This window comes from Nyctereutes procyonoides, unplaced genomic scaffold, assembly GCF_905146905.1.
Source record: "Nyctereutes procyonoides isolate TBG_1078 unplaced genomic scaffold, NYPRO_anot_genome, whole genome shotgun sequence".
In the NCBI taxonomy this organism is placed as follows: domain Eukaryota; kingdom Metazoa; phylum Chordata; class Mammalia; order Carnivora; family Canidae; genus Nyctereutes; species Nyctereutes procyonoides.
In genome coordinates this window covers 23,851,996-23,866,784 of record NW_026575142.1, presented here as the reverse complement: position 1 = coordinate 23,866,784, position 14,789 = coordinate 23,851,996, and the positions used below count along the sequence as shown (strand labels likewise).

Here is a 14,789-nt window from a genome sequence, read left to right as displayed (position 1 = left end):
CTGTCTCTCTCTGTCTCTCTCTCTTTTAACTTTACTCTTTATTAAACCTTTCTAATGCCTTCTTGACATCTTATTCCAAGTTAGTCAGAAAACATACTACATACCAAACTTACCTTCCAGTGAACAACGGAGAAAAGAATTGCATTTTGTATGTATATTGGTTTTACTTAAACAGCATTTGGGAATCACTAAATATTTTCTCCTTGTGTCCCTCCGTGTATTAAGGTAATGTTTTCTGTAGAAAAAGTAAACTTTTTTTACCTGAAGGAATACATATGCTCAATCCATGGCCTCAATGTTGTGCATATGAGTTAATATGACATATGTATTATGCTCCATATATAGTGACTAACCCATTTGCAAGGCATGCCTTATTTCCAGGCTGCACATTAGCTCTGCTCAAATGCTAACGTGTAATTTCAAACCAATGATACTGTCTACTCGTTTTGAATTAGTTTTAATAAATAGTACTGCCAATGACAAGAGAAATAGGAATCATACACAAACAATAAAGTATATCAGATGATATAAAAATATTCTTGAAGAACAATAGAAAAAGAGAATGGGATTTATTTCTGTAATGTAAAGCGGGAACAGACGTGTGCCATTAGTACCACAGAGTATAAATGTAACAAAGGGTTTATGGTTGGGGAGGGCAGGAACTTAAAAGCAGAGAAGTAGTGGAATCATGTGGTTCCCTGGCTTCTCCATTATTACACAGCAGAGACTGGGCATAGATATCTGGATGCAGCATGGTTAAGGTCCCAGCAGAGGGGGATCCTGCCTTGGTCACTAGGTTGGATGAGCACAGAGAGCACTCCAAGAATGAAAATGAGACCTGCCCCCACATTACATTTTATATTCATAGGTTAGCTGAATAGGCTCAAGAAACCACTGTCTCTTTAATAAGAAATATGGCAAGGACTCTTCAGAGGCAGGATGCAATTTGAGGCCAAGGGCTGCATACTGAGGATGATAGTAGGAATGGCCTTGCCTGCCAGAAATGACATCACATCAGCCAAAGGTCATGTATTTCTAGAAGCTGATTCAGATCAGCCAAGCTACTGATAAGCTACTGAAGAGGGATGAGCCTCGAGGGTCATTCTTTTTTCTCTAACTCTTCATCTCTAACTTAAAATTCCATTTCTGCTGTCATGCAGCCATAAAAAAGGAATAAGATCTTGCCATTAGCGACAACATGGATGCTAAGTGAAATGATGGCCTAAGAAAGACAGATACCATATAATTTCACTCATACATGGAATCTAAAAAACCAAACAAATGAATAAACAAAGAAAAAGCAAAACCAGAGCAATAAATGTAGAGAACAAACATGGTTGCCAGAGGGAAGAGGTGTGGGGGGATGGGCAAAATCAGTGAAAGGAAGTGGGAGATACAGGCTCCTGGTTATGAAATGAGTAAGTCATGGAATAGAAGGCACAGCATAGGGAATATAGTCAGTGGTAGTGTAACAGTGTCCTATGGTGACAGATGGTAGCTACACTTGTGGGCATAGCATAACATATAGAGATGTTGAATGTGTACACCTGAAACTACTGTAGCATTGGGTGTCAACTGTACTCAAACAAAAAAAGTAAATAAAATTCCATTTCTGGAGTTAGAACTAATGATTCTAACATTCGTAAATGGTCTTAAATAGTTTCCTGAACTTGGGAATTGCTAATTGACCCATTTGAAAATAAATGCATTCCATAGGAGCTATACAACCTATAGATAACTAAAATTTTTTTGGTGCCTGGAAAAAGGTTGATAACATTACTGAAAATTAAACTAGGACATTTCAGTGTGGTAGGATAAGATTATCTTTCTCCTAAAGATACAAATTTAAAGTGTTACATATCAAGAAATGAATATATGAAGTATATCTACCCTTTAGGGAAGGGTAGGATATTGTTATTGTAAGAAGAAATCTGAGGCATAAAACAGAAGCCTAAAATGTGTCTAGTGGAAAGCACACCCGTGTTTTGATCCATATAGGAAGGTATCTTTTCCTGTCTCAGAAAAAGTCTCTAGAGTAGTTCTCAAAATGCAGTCCTTAGACCAGGATCACCTGGAAACTTACTAGAAATGTAAATTCCTGGGCCCTACGCCAGACCTAGGAAACAGACTCTGGAAGTGGGGCCTAGCAATCTGTATTTTTTTAAAGCCCTCTAGGTGATTCTGACGTAAATTTTGAGAACCACTGCTCTAAATATATCCCTCGGTCCCTTCTAACAGAGCATTCTGGGATTGTAATTTAAACTTTATAGCAATGAAAACAATTACATTGCCCATACATTTTTCCTTTTAAAATTTAGATTTAAAAAAAAAAAATCTGCTTGGAAATTAACCATGTTTTACATTGAGTGACATGAAGGAGATTGTTGTTAGCATTTAAATTACTTTGTGGTATGAGACTCTCATTAATTACTTATGTTCTTAGTAGCTGGTGCTTTATTGAAAGGACCTGTGCTAGCATTAATAAATGCAAACAAAGTGGAAGGTCCTGAGGTTAATGAGATAGTGAAACATTAATCTGTGTTTCTTCTTTAATGTAAAATGGAGACTCATCAGGTTCACTTTATATATTTTACATTTGTCTTTCTAGGAAGAACAAAGTATGCTAGCTATGGAAGATGAAGGCACGGTACAGCTCCCATTGGAAGGGCACTATAGGTAAGATATACATGTCAAAGCACTCGCTTTGAGTCATGGAATGTGTTGTTATATACTTAAGAATTGCATACTACTACGTGGATTCCTACAAAGGTTCGTTGAAGCTGCATTAGAATAGAAAGAGTTGAAATTGGGGAGTAGATTATCCTGTCCTAGTACTAAGTTTTAACTGATAACTGTGTGAGAATGGCTAAATAGCTTACAATGAAGGCGGGTGGGAGGCCAAAAACATGCTTGTACTCTTTTCTTCTCATATTTTATAATGTTAGCTCTCTTTCATATCCTCTAAAAGTAGCAGTTAAAAGACAGGTCAAGATTCAATACCAGGATAAATTAGCCAGGTAGTCACTAAATATTTGAATTCCGAGAGGTTACTCTTAAAATATGGCACTTCCAGAGAGATGATCTATTTCCTGAGTTGAAGGACTTAGTTGTACCAGTCATTTTAGGAAATATTTGTGTAACTCTCCAAAATATGCTAATCTTCTTTATGCACAAAGACATAGCAAAAGAATGCAAACTCTAGCACTATAATAAAGACTTTATTTGGCCTATTTGTCTTTATAATAAAGACAGTGTTTAGCCAAAAATTGTATGTATGAATGTGAGACATATATATGATCTCAAAGTGCTTAATGGTAGTTTAAGGCCATGCCAGGAAAAAGGAGAGAATACTTTTATCATAGTGTTGACAAAAAAATTGGAATCTTCTAGATCTTCAGGGTCTGCTGTAAAATCACATTCCCTAGGGTTTAAAAATATAATTATCTACCATGTAAGCATGGGAAGTCATTTTATCTTTTTTTAAGCAATATTTGAAGTTTTAAAATCCTGTTGATTCTTTCGTCGAATCAGTATATTCCCAAGTGTATTTTGTAGCAGCTTAGTCTCATATGATACCAGTCTGGAAAAGATTTTTTGGTTCGGTGCATTTCCATATAGCATTCCAGTTTGGAGATTCAGAATGCACACTGGCATACTAAAGAACCTAAGTGGCACTGTATTTTTTTTTTTTACTTAATTTTATTTAATACAGCATTTTCTACTCTTTTGCTCACAAGACTCTTTGTCATATAATATCATGAAAAACATGTATTCATATGACATTGTTTTGGAAGCTGGTTGATCTCATGCTTTGAGTCAGTAAGAGCTGCCGGATTTGAGGAACACATGTCTAGACTGGGAAGGGAGGAAGCCTATGAGACCCAAGGTTTTGCTCCAGATCTTTGGTGTTCCTCTTAAAAGTCTAATTTGTTGCCCTCTCTGAACAAAACCACTCATGAGGGTCATGTGAGGTCGGCCTAGGATTTTGCTAGAACATGTTTTTTTTTTGTTTTGTTTTGTTTTTTTACAGCAGGCTATCTTTTCCACGTGTAGTAAGAAGAGTGCTGTTTTCTCACTAGAAACTTTCTTTGACTTGGCCTATGATTTATCTCTGCTGCTATTTGGTTGTGTTTCTAGCCCTGGGAATATTTTAGAGACTTCTGAATGTCACCTATAATTGGTGCCATTTTAAAATGCAAGAAAAGCACCCAGCATTGTACATATCCTGATATTGCAGGCTCCCCTAGTCATTTGGAAAGACTTCTGCCAAACACAGACTGCCTTCATTTATCCAACAAATATTTGTCGAGTGGGTACCAAGCATCAGGCTCTGTTTGAGTCTTTGGGGAGCAGTCGCAGACAAATGGTCAAGAATCCTCGTCCTCATAAAGCTTATATTCGAATAGGCAGAAAATAAACAAATGAACAAGTAATGTAGCACAGTACTTTAGATGGTGAAAAGTGCAATGAAAACAAAAAGCAAAAAAGGATAAGGGTGTTCTGAGGGGATGGAAATAGAAACTTTAAATAGAGTAGTCAGCAAAGGGCTCTCTGAGTAAGTGACATTTAAACAAAGGAGGGAAAGAGTGGTACCAAGTAAAGGAGCATTCTGGGCAGAAGAAAGAGCAAGTAAAAGGCCCTGAGGCAGTAGCAAGCCTGGAGTGTTCCAGAACGGTCAGGAGCCCGTTGAATTGTGGCTGGAGAGGATGGAGCAGGGGTGTAATGGCAGGAGATGTAGTTGGAGGGTGAGGGCGAGGACAGAGCCTGTGCTCCATCCACCAGGTTTTTTTCTGAGCTAGTGAGAGCCCTTGTAGAGTGTGAGCAGAAGCCTGAAGTTGATCTGCTGTGCTACGAATGTTAGGGCAGGAGGCTAAGCAGTGAACACGCAGAACCTCATCTCTGTAATTTGAAATAAATTAGGAAACTGTAGCCAAAATCAGTTTCTATAGAACTAGAATCTTTGATTTTTTATAGATTTTTAAAAGTAACTGTGAGAATGCTCCTAATTTTTAAACTATCAAAAATACTATACAAAGGCACAAGACTGTCCTATATTTAGTATCTATCTCTAGACAACTGCAGTTACTTATTTAATTTTTTAATTTCATTTTGGGTAAACTGTCTAGAGATGATCCATCTGTGATCAATATTTCTGATGAAATGTCAAAGACTGCCTTGTGGAGGAACCTTCTGATGACTGCCGATAACTCAAAAGATAAGGAGTCAAGCTTTCCTTCTAAAAGGTTTGAATTCCAAAATAATGTGAATTTGTACTGACCCCAGTCATTAGTGAGAGAAAAGTATTGATTTCCATTGAATTTAGGTCTATATAGCTCAGAAAGTTCTTTTAGAAAGTAGGTGGAAATTGTGATCAACACATTTGTTGGTTTTTCAACATCTCCCTTTCAAATTAAAAGCTCACTCCAGAACTCTAACAGTGGGGAGAAATAGTGCTATAAATGAGTCCCAATGCATGGCATTTTTGGATATTCATTTGGTCCGCTCTTTTGCAGTAAGAGGTCATTATATTTCCTCATCGCCCACTTCCCAGGACCCTCTTAGGTGTCTGACCACATTTTGCACTCCCCCATTATCCTTTCTGAAACATCATATGCACATGCAATGGTGACTTTGTATTTAGTATATTTCCAGCCCCTATCCCAATCCCCTGAAAATCTTCCCTAACTTCCTTATTCTGAAACTTTCAACTCCAGAAAGTTCTATGCATTCTTATTTCTCTGCATGCAAACATTACAAACAACTCCTACAGTTGTAGATGCTAAGTTTTAAATGCATGCTGGGGGAAGAGTGTGTCCTTAAATATAAAGTCATCACAGGATTTCCATTGAATTTTACAGAATTTATAAATAAGAGTTCAAACTATCCAGTCTTCTTAGATGCTGACCTGAAGAAAAATCTCTATGTTATGCTTATAGCTCTTCTTATTAAAGAGTGATTGAGGGATTTGGGACAGTGTTTAATTATTAAGTTCCTCTATTTTCATGACTTTAAATTAACTTTTTCTACTTAATTTTTATATTACATTTTTGTCATAAGCTCCCCTTCCTAATCACTCTAGAAGCTGATTCCCCAAAGGTAAGACCCTCTCCCTCAAACCTATTCCTTGGTTGTATTCCCTTATGTTAAATGGTGTCTTCTAGAAACCTGGTCAGCCTATGTTCTCTGTGTGAGTTTTGGGGAGGCAAAAGTCATGGAGAGTCTTGGGCTTAGATCCAGCATCAGACTGTTTATGGTGTTCCTATAATTACTCAGCTCTTTAAGAAGGTTAAAGCTTGAGTGAACGTTTTTTTCCCCCACATGACTTATATAAATACATCATATGTAAATCAACAAATCTCACAGAACTATGTTAGTAATGACATCAAATGTTTATATTGGGAAAAAGAAAATTTTTCCTTTCAATTAAGAAATTGCAAAGCTGGAAGCTTCCATTTATGCACTACATGCTTCCAAACCTGTAAGCTTTATCTGGCTTCATGAGAAATATTTGGAAACATGGGCTCAGAAAAGATGCTACATGAGGCTTACAGAATATCTCTTGTTGCTGGTTTTTGTCACCCCAAAATGGCATGCTGCTTCGGTGTCATCTCTAACCCCAAAAGACCAACAGTGATGTGCAGTCTTCATCCCAGAAAGCTGGAGATTAGTCATCTCTCTCTCTCTGTCTTTGTGTCTCTCTCCCTCCCTCCCTCCCTCCCTCTCTCCTTTCTCTCTCTCTGACAACTACCTCTCACATATTAGAGGTTACTATAAGTTACTCAGTAGGCTCCCTCAAAGACTTTTGATTGATGTTTTCTGTGTGTAACAGGGCTTTAAAATCTTCATGTGTTTCTTTGCTTGGCTCAAGCAGAAGGAATATTTTATTCTGAAACATGCTTTATCTTCCTTTCCCAAATATCCCTGCAATAGTCTGATAGAGTCATCCTCACAGTAATTCTGTTTGGGTAGGAGCCTTGGAAGAAAATAAGTTATGAGAAGGGTGATTTCTCAAACCCATTGAAGTATGTGCTTGTGGACTCACATTAAAAATTTGGCATTTCTCTGATTTTTTAAATGGGACCTCCAAGTTTATGAGCTCACAATCAAATGCCAGCCATGGGAATATGTGGAAAATTTGAGGCAACTGAACTTACAGATTACTTTTCTTCCTGCACTAAATGGATCCAGAGTACGAACACTCACTTTCTCTCTTTTCCTTTGGTTCAAGCAAAAAATTTTATGTCATGGTATTTTAGGTACTCCTTAAAGTAAATAGTAAAGTCAAGTGATGCTTTCCATCAGGAAAACCTCACTGTTTTAAAGCAATGTAAAAGGCTTTAAGCAGGTCCAATTTTAATTAGGACCATCCTTTATATTTTGATATAACCACTTACTTCTTAACTCTTTGAACATGTTACCACTAACAAAAGATTCAAGCTATTGTGAATGGAAGTTTACCCTTAGATGTGATAAAATCGGTAGATTTCCATGTGAAAATATTTCTTGGTTCATGGTTAATGTCATCTTCATAACAGTGGAAAGTGGCAGAAGCAGTGTGGCTTCCAGAAATCCCCAAACCCCCAACCCTAATGACAATGCCCTCCCAAAGCCATTGCCTTCTCATGGTGTGTCTATAGAAGGCATTGAACGGTGATGACCAGGAACTCTAAAAATGTTATGTCTGCTAGAGTATCAGTAGACAAACAAAACAAAAACCTAAAGACCAAGTTACCAGGGTCTGTTATCTCTTGAGACCTAAGCTGGCTTCCTTGCAGTTTGTGACACCCCCCCACCCCCCCGCCTCCGCCAACTTGTTCTCTATCCTATCCCTTGCAGTTGGTCCTGCATGCCTATCAGAGTATCAGAGAAGCCCAGATATTTTTCCTTAGTGGAGTTTAAAATAGCAGTTGTATTTTCTCCATCATTTCTCTCACTTTTTCATTGTTAATAGTATTTTATCCAGGCTGACTGAAAGAAGGATCTAAGAACTAATTGCAAATTTGACCACATCTGTAAGATGTCTAATCTGATCCTTGTTCGACAGTGCAGTGCATACATGTGACAGTCTCCTCTGTGGCTTATTGAATTGGCTTGGCAGAAATAGGTCTCATTAAAAACCATATTGCACCAGAATAGGTGAGCAACTGCTATGTCTTATATAAAACTGACACCCAAGATTGACATTTCTTGGGAAGGTAGCTGGCAACACTGGAAACAAACAAACAAACAAACAAAAAAACCCCAAAAAACAGCACTTGGTTTTGCGCTGGTGGCAGAGGCAAGGCTCTGGGATCACCTTCTCTGCTCTCCTCTGGCCACCCACTCCCACCACCTTCTTATATCCTGGGTTCTCCTTTGCTCTGATTTCCTAGGCCTGTGCCCTCTCATGACCGCTTGGTAAATGTTGTTCATAACAACTATTTTGGTGTGATTGAAATATAACAGTTTTCATAGATCGCTTGGCAGCATGAAGGTAGGAAATCACATTCTGCTCTCTTCTGAAATACTATTTCCTTATATTTTATACTGTAACTCTTCAAAAGGCAGGGCAGTGTCTCATCTGTCTCGTGTCCCCTGGTCTTTGTAGAGGACCTGCTATACGATAGATGTGTAACGTATGCCCATTGCAATAGCATATCATAGATACGATACATATTTAATAAATGTAAGTAATCTATTGATTACAATGGAAGTTTCGAATTGATTGGAGTCTTGAAAAATGACCGTTTAACAAGGAATAAAGAGAGTAATAGTAAGAAGATAGGTTCAGTTGATAATATTTTTCATAGAAATCTTGAGCTGGTGATAAAACGCTTCATAGTGGGTTGAAATCTCATCTAATACCCCAACCACCGGGTTTTAAAGAAGGGGGAGACACCGCCGGTCACTTGCTTGGTTATGGTTTTGTAACCAAACAATCAGTATGACCAAAGCAGGGCACCGGGAAGAACCACTCCTGTGAATTGCGCCAACCTGAATGTGGCTTTTCCACCGCCCGGTCACTACCGGTGCCCTTGCAGCGTGCTGGTCAGTAACCAGGTTTCGGGGCGAGCGCGGCGCCCCGGGAACTGCGCCTGAGCGCACAGGGGCCTGTGAGCTTCGCCCCTGCTGTCGTGACCCGGGGGGGGGGCGGGGGGGGACCAGCCACTGCGTCTTCCTGGTGACGGAGATCAGCGGCCCCAGAATGCCGGCGTTTGAGCCGCGAGAGAATGTAGGGACCCAAGAGTCCCAAAGTAACTGTCAGATGAGGACGCCGAGTCCCCGAGGGGTTCGGTAACTGGGCCCAGGTCCCGCGGGCCGTCCGGGCTCCCGGGGCGCGGTGACCTCCGATGTCGCGGCCTGGCCCCTGGCCCGCCCCCGGCGCAGGGGGAGGCCCGGGAGGCCCAGGAGCCGTCACCTGGGAAAGTAGGGCAGCGGACACTTGTCACGTGAAAGGCACTTACGGTAGGAGACAGTGCGTCTTGCCGAGGGAGGGGTTAAGAGCAGAGTCGAGGCCCCGCACGGTCCTGGGCGCGCTGCCCGGGCGCTGGCGGGGGGAGGGGGAGGCGCTGCTCACCTGCGGCCCCAGGGCGGGCTCCGGAGGGGGGGAGAGCCCAGAAGGCCTGTTGCTCACCTGAAGGAGGTGGGCCGGGGTGGGGGGGGGTGACAGCCCAGAAGGCCGGTTGCTCACCTGAACGGGCGGGGGTGGGGGAACCATTCCAAAATGTGGCACGTCGTTGACCACGAAGAAAAGGAGGCCGCAGGGGGAAGGAGGTTTGAACCGTCGCTTGACGCCTTTGAGCAGAGTCCCCGCACCGCGGCTTCCCCGCAGCAAGGGTTTTGGCGGGGGGCAGGCACCAAGTCCCGGCGCCGGGGCGCAGCCTGCCCAGCTCCGGGCCCCGCAGGTGACAGGGAGGAACCCGGGGGGGGGGGGAGGGCCCGGAGCTGCCCGCCCCCGAGCTCGGGCACTGGAATGTTCCAGAAAACCTGGAGCAAAAAAGCAGGGAAGGTGCTCCCGGGAGAAGGAAGAGAGGCGTAGACCGGCGGCGCCTTGTCGCCAGCTCACCCAGGGCTCAAGCCAGCGGGGCGGAGCTCGGGGCACCGGGAGGACTGCGGGGGGGGGGGGGGCGGAGCACCGTCCTGCCGAGCACCCCTCCGCGTGCCCCAAGACCAGACCCGGCCTGCGAAGGCGGCCCCCAAACACCTGCTGTGGCTCTGCCAGTGTAGACGCGGGGGCGGTGCCCGAGGGTGGGGCAGCCAGTGTAGACGCGGGGGCCGTGCCCGAGGGTGGGGCAGCCGGTGTAGACGCGGGGGCCGTGCCCGACGGTGGGGCAGCCGGTGTAGACGCGGGGGCCGTGCCCGACGGTGGGGCAGCCGGTGTAGACGCGGGGACCGTGCCCGACGGTGGGGCAGCCGGTGTAGATGCGGGGGCCGTGCCGGTCGCCCTGGGGAGGACGCTGACCGCGCGAGCTTGCCTCCAGCCTGCATGCCTTTGGAACGGTCGTACGATGTCTTGTCTGGGTTTGGGCTCCCACTTTTTGGCATCTCCCCCCTTCCTGCGGTTCCTGGCCTCTACCTCATGGAGGAGGGCAGGGGGTCTGAATTGTCACCGCCTGTCTACGCTTCGCAGCGTGAAAGAGCAGCGATGCTAAGGGCCGGGGGCGCGTCGGGTTGATGGGCTTTGAGTCTGGGCAAGCAGATCTCACAGGAGCCGTGCGGGATGGCAATAATCCATTTCTCCTTTTGTTTCCCCCCCCCCCGTAGCATCGAAAGCCGAAAAGAGAAGAAAGCTGACTCAGGGAAAGGTGTTGACAGGGAGACTTGTCTATGACTTGATCTTCAATTTATTTTTTACATATATATGAGAAGAGTGCCACAATTACTAATAAAACTGCTTTGATCATGTATTGTAAATTCTGTCTCTCATCCCAAATCCACCTTCATACTGTAAGTAGTGCGATCCTTGTTTCATTTCTGTGTTTAAACTTCTGAACAGTGAGACGCCCTTGTGAGCATATACAGTAGCTGATGCAAAAATCTCTGTGCTCCTGGCTGTACGTTAGACATTTGTAAACACTGGATTCTCATCGTTAGTTTGACGAGAGCAATAGCTTTCTTAAAGAGATGTCCTATTTACCTAGTTTGTATTTTCCTACTTTAGTGACCTGAAGCTACCTGGTCATTTCATTCGGAAGAATTTTGAAGGGTAGTCTTAACTGCTTTTTATTTTTTATAGCTTAGCATTAGTGACTTATTTCAAAAAAAAAAAAAGAAAAAAAAAAACAACAACAAAAAACCCAAATCAAAAAGGTTAGTTTGGAAGCATTTTTTAATAATTGTATTTGTGCATTTCCTTGATTTATTATGATACATTTAATACTTAAGAGTTTATATGTGACTAAAACTTAGAGTCATTTGAAAACATATGTAGAAACCTTTTACATAAGGTTTAAACAACTTGTTTAAAAGAATCAGAAACTAACCAGAGTCAAGTAGTGTTTGCTTAACAATTCAACTTGTGATTACACCACCAAATACTAGGCTTGTTCTGAAATGCTTCAGGAAAACTTTGTAAGTTTTGTGAGATTTTGAATATAAACCTTTATCAGAAATATGCCGTTAAATTTCTCTCCCATTAAAAACAAATGTTTTCCAAATAAACCTATCATATACATACCCGTGGAAGGCCACGTGGTGAGTCCTTGTACATGGAATTTCACTCCTGTATAGTTATTCTGCTGCTAAAGGTCACGTACTGCTTAATGCTGCTTCTGAATCATGTTCTAATGTTAGGCTGACAGGTCTCCAACTATATTTTTTTCTTCTGCAAAGCTCTTTTCCACTTTTTAATTGAATGCATGTTGCAGAAAAATAATCTTTTAAATGAATATTTCAGATTCTGTTTGAGAAGGTTCTGTAGATATTTCAGTCCATATGAAAGAATGCATTTCTACTAAGCTTTCACAAGAGGAAGGAAAGTTAAGAGTTTTTGAGCATTACTAAAAATATGGTATTTCATTCTATTCTAGATAATGTGAAGTTAATAAAGATGAAATCTTGTAATAGTCTTATTTCCTAAGAAGGACCAGTGATCATCAATCTTATAATCTACAGTGTCCAATTTTATAATAATTCAGAGCTCTGAGGCTTTTCCAAGCTATTAATTACATATTCTGTACATAAGTGTACATGAAAAGTAAAAAAAAAAATCCTCTTGTGATCAAGCTTATGAGGGAAATAGAAAACCCCAACAAAGCCTCCATCAGATTCAACATTTTGATATTTCTGAAAATTCCCCTCAGTCTTTTAAGGAGCCACTTCTTTTATGGAATGTAAACCTAAAAAAATATAAGAATAATTTGCAGCTAATACAGCCTGTGTTTATAAATGCCAAGGAAAATTACAAAAACTTTCCATTCCAAGTGTGTTGCCTTTGTGTGTTTTATAATACAGATACTACATTGTAAACATTCCCATTGTTTTATGATTTAGACTAGCTGTACATGCCAGTCAGTCCCCAAAGCAGCCTCCTAGTGTTTTAATATATTAAAAACTGTTCTGTTACAAATGATCATGGTGAATTAAAACCTTCACATGATCACTTATTTGAATAAGCAATCATACCCAATGAAATTCTGTATTTCTGAGTATTTTTATAGTCATTTTCTTCTTGTGTGAATTTTAATGCTATCTCTATGTTAATCCTAATATTTTGAAATCATATAAAATATAAGAAAAAATGTAGTGTTATATATTTCCTCCTAATTTCAGATTCCTGGTCAAAATTACTGAATATCTTGAATGTAATTTATTGCAAAGTTCAAGTAATGTGTAAATGTGACTAGGATATTGTGTTTTTCACAACTAAGAAATGTTATGTGGAAATAAATATTTATCCTAATTAATTTCCTTGCACATTTTAAATTGTGATGCAAAGTGTCTTGTCTTTTTTCTCCTTAGTGTTACTCAGTAGATCAATGTAGAACATTTTGACTGAACATAGTATTCAAATTTAAACCCCCCTGTTAAGAAAATTTGGTGACAGAAACACTTCAAGAGTATTCTGACAATTTGAACTTTATGAAAAGAATGTTATGAGAGCTATCATAGGATATGTCTCTTCATTTTTCCAAAAAGCAGTGACTTGGGTGCAAATGGCATTGCTCCCAAGACTAGTCAAATCTTCCAAGTTCGTTAGTAGGATTTCCCATAAGTAGAACCCCTTACCTTAGACTTCTGTTTCCAGCACCCCCCCACACACACACACCATGGGAAAAGCATTTCCTAAAATCTCTCTCCTCCCTGCTCGTTACAATGGGTCAGATGGGACCATCATTCTTGTGTGGCCATCTGGCAGCGTGTTTGGAGGTAATTACATTCAGAACTCTAATGTAATGGTTAGTATTTTTCTTTTGACTTGTGAGTTTACTTTATAATTGCTACCATTTAATAGCCTTTGATATTGGGAAGTTTTTTTCCTGAATATAACCTGAATATCTCCTTGGTGTAGTTTAAATCCATAGCTTAATAGAAACTCTTCACCAATAATTCACAAGCAACCCATATTTCAACACTCTCCCTAAATCTTTTAGGATTTGTCTTGAGTCTTAAAAGTATGCTCATTATTATGATTTTTTTTTTCTGTCTGCACTGATCCACTCTGTTCCTGTTTAACTGTTCACTCCTGGTCACTTGACTACTTTACCATGGTTTCAAGATTGCTACCCAAACGTTATAATAAGAATCTTGTATATTCATTCATTCAAATGAAATGACATGGGATGCCTGGGTGGCTCAGCGGTTGAGCGTCTGCCTTCAGCTCAGGGTGTGATCCTGGGGTCCCGGGATCGAGTCCCACATAGGGCTCCCCGCAGGGAGCCTGCTTCTCTCTCTACCTGTGCCTCTCATGCATAAATAAATTTAGAAAAAAAATGAAATGAGAGTCACTTGGATATGGTGGTTCTCTAAATATATATTTGAAAAGGCTGTTCACAATCAGTACCTTTGAAGAAGCCCAATATTAAAGGGTTACTAGTAACACTTTATTTTCTAGATCTCTTTGGGTTTTTCCTCAGAAACCTACAGCTCACTGATACAACTGTCACTCCGTGTCAGTTTCTTTCTTTCTTTCTTTCTTTCTTTCTTTCTTTCTTTCTTTCTTTCTTTCTTTTTTTTTAAGATTTTTATTTATTCATTCATAAGAGACACAGGCAGAAGGAGAAGCAGGCCCCAAGCAGGGAGCCCTACGTGGGACTCGATCCCAAGACTCCAGGATCAGGCCCTGGGCTGAAGGCGGCACTAAACCACTGAGCCCCCCGGGCTGCCCACCCGTGTCAGTTTCTATTGGTGTATTGGCCACCACTTTTCGAGCTGGAACTTTGAAAACAGAACTGTGGTCCTTGCTTTTAAGGGCACAGTAGACACATAGCTATAACACAATGTGATATGTACTGAGTTGGCTGTATAACGAAAGCAGTGAATAACTCAAAGATGGATCTTTGACTAGGGTAGAGTTTGAGGAAAATGTTATATAAGAGATAGCATATGAATTAGGATGGAAATGGGGAAGGAAACCTACTCCAAGAGCTGCAGAGATTCTCAAACACATGCCAGTATTGAAATAAAAATGAAATAAAAAAGTAAAGATGTATGGTGTAACTGAATCCTGACATATTTGATGTATGGCATATTTGGAACCAAGCAAACAGCCCAGGGTGGTGGAGTGTTAGGAGAGTAGTGAAGACCTGTAAGAAAAGGTAGAACTACAAGTAGACCACATTATAAATGATGTTAAATTCTATATTAGGATA

The 14,789-nt window shown here is 41.0% G+C and overlaps 1 protein-coding gene across 2 annotated transcripts in view; it reads left to right on the top strand.

The window, feature by feature from the left end:
- SLC4A10 (solute carrier family 4 member 10) overlaps positions 1–12,870 on the top strand; it is a 295,619-nt gene extending 282,749 nt beyond the window's left edge. For both annotated transcript variants that reach the window (XM_055308530.1, XM_055308531.1), the window contains 3 exons: positions 2,609–2,676; positions 5,127–5,243; positions 10,744–12,870. In XM_055308530.1, the coding sequence (XP_055164505.1) occupies positions 2,609–2,676; positions 5,127–5,243; positions 10,744–10,810 (252 nt within the window). In that variant the 3' untranslated portion in view covers positions 10,811–12,870. The remainder of the gene's footprint in view (positions 1–2,608; positions 2,677–5,126; positions 5,244–10,743) is intronic.
- The last annotated feature ends 1,919 nt before the right edge of the window (positions 12,871–14,789 follow it).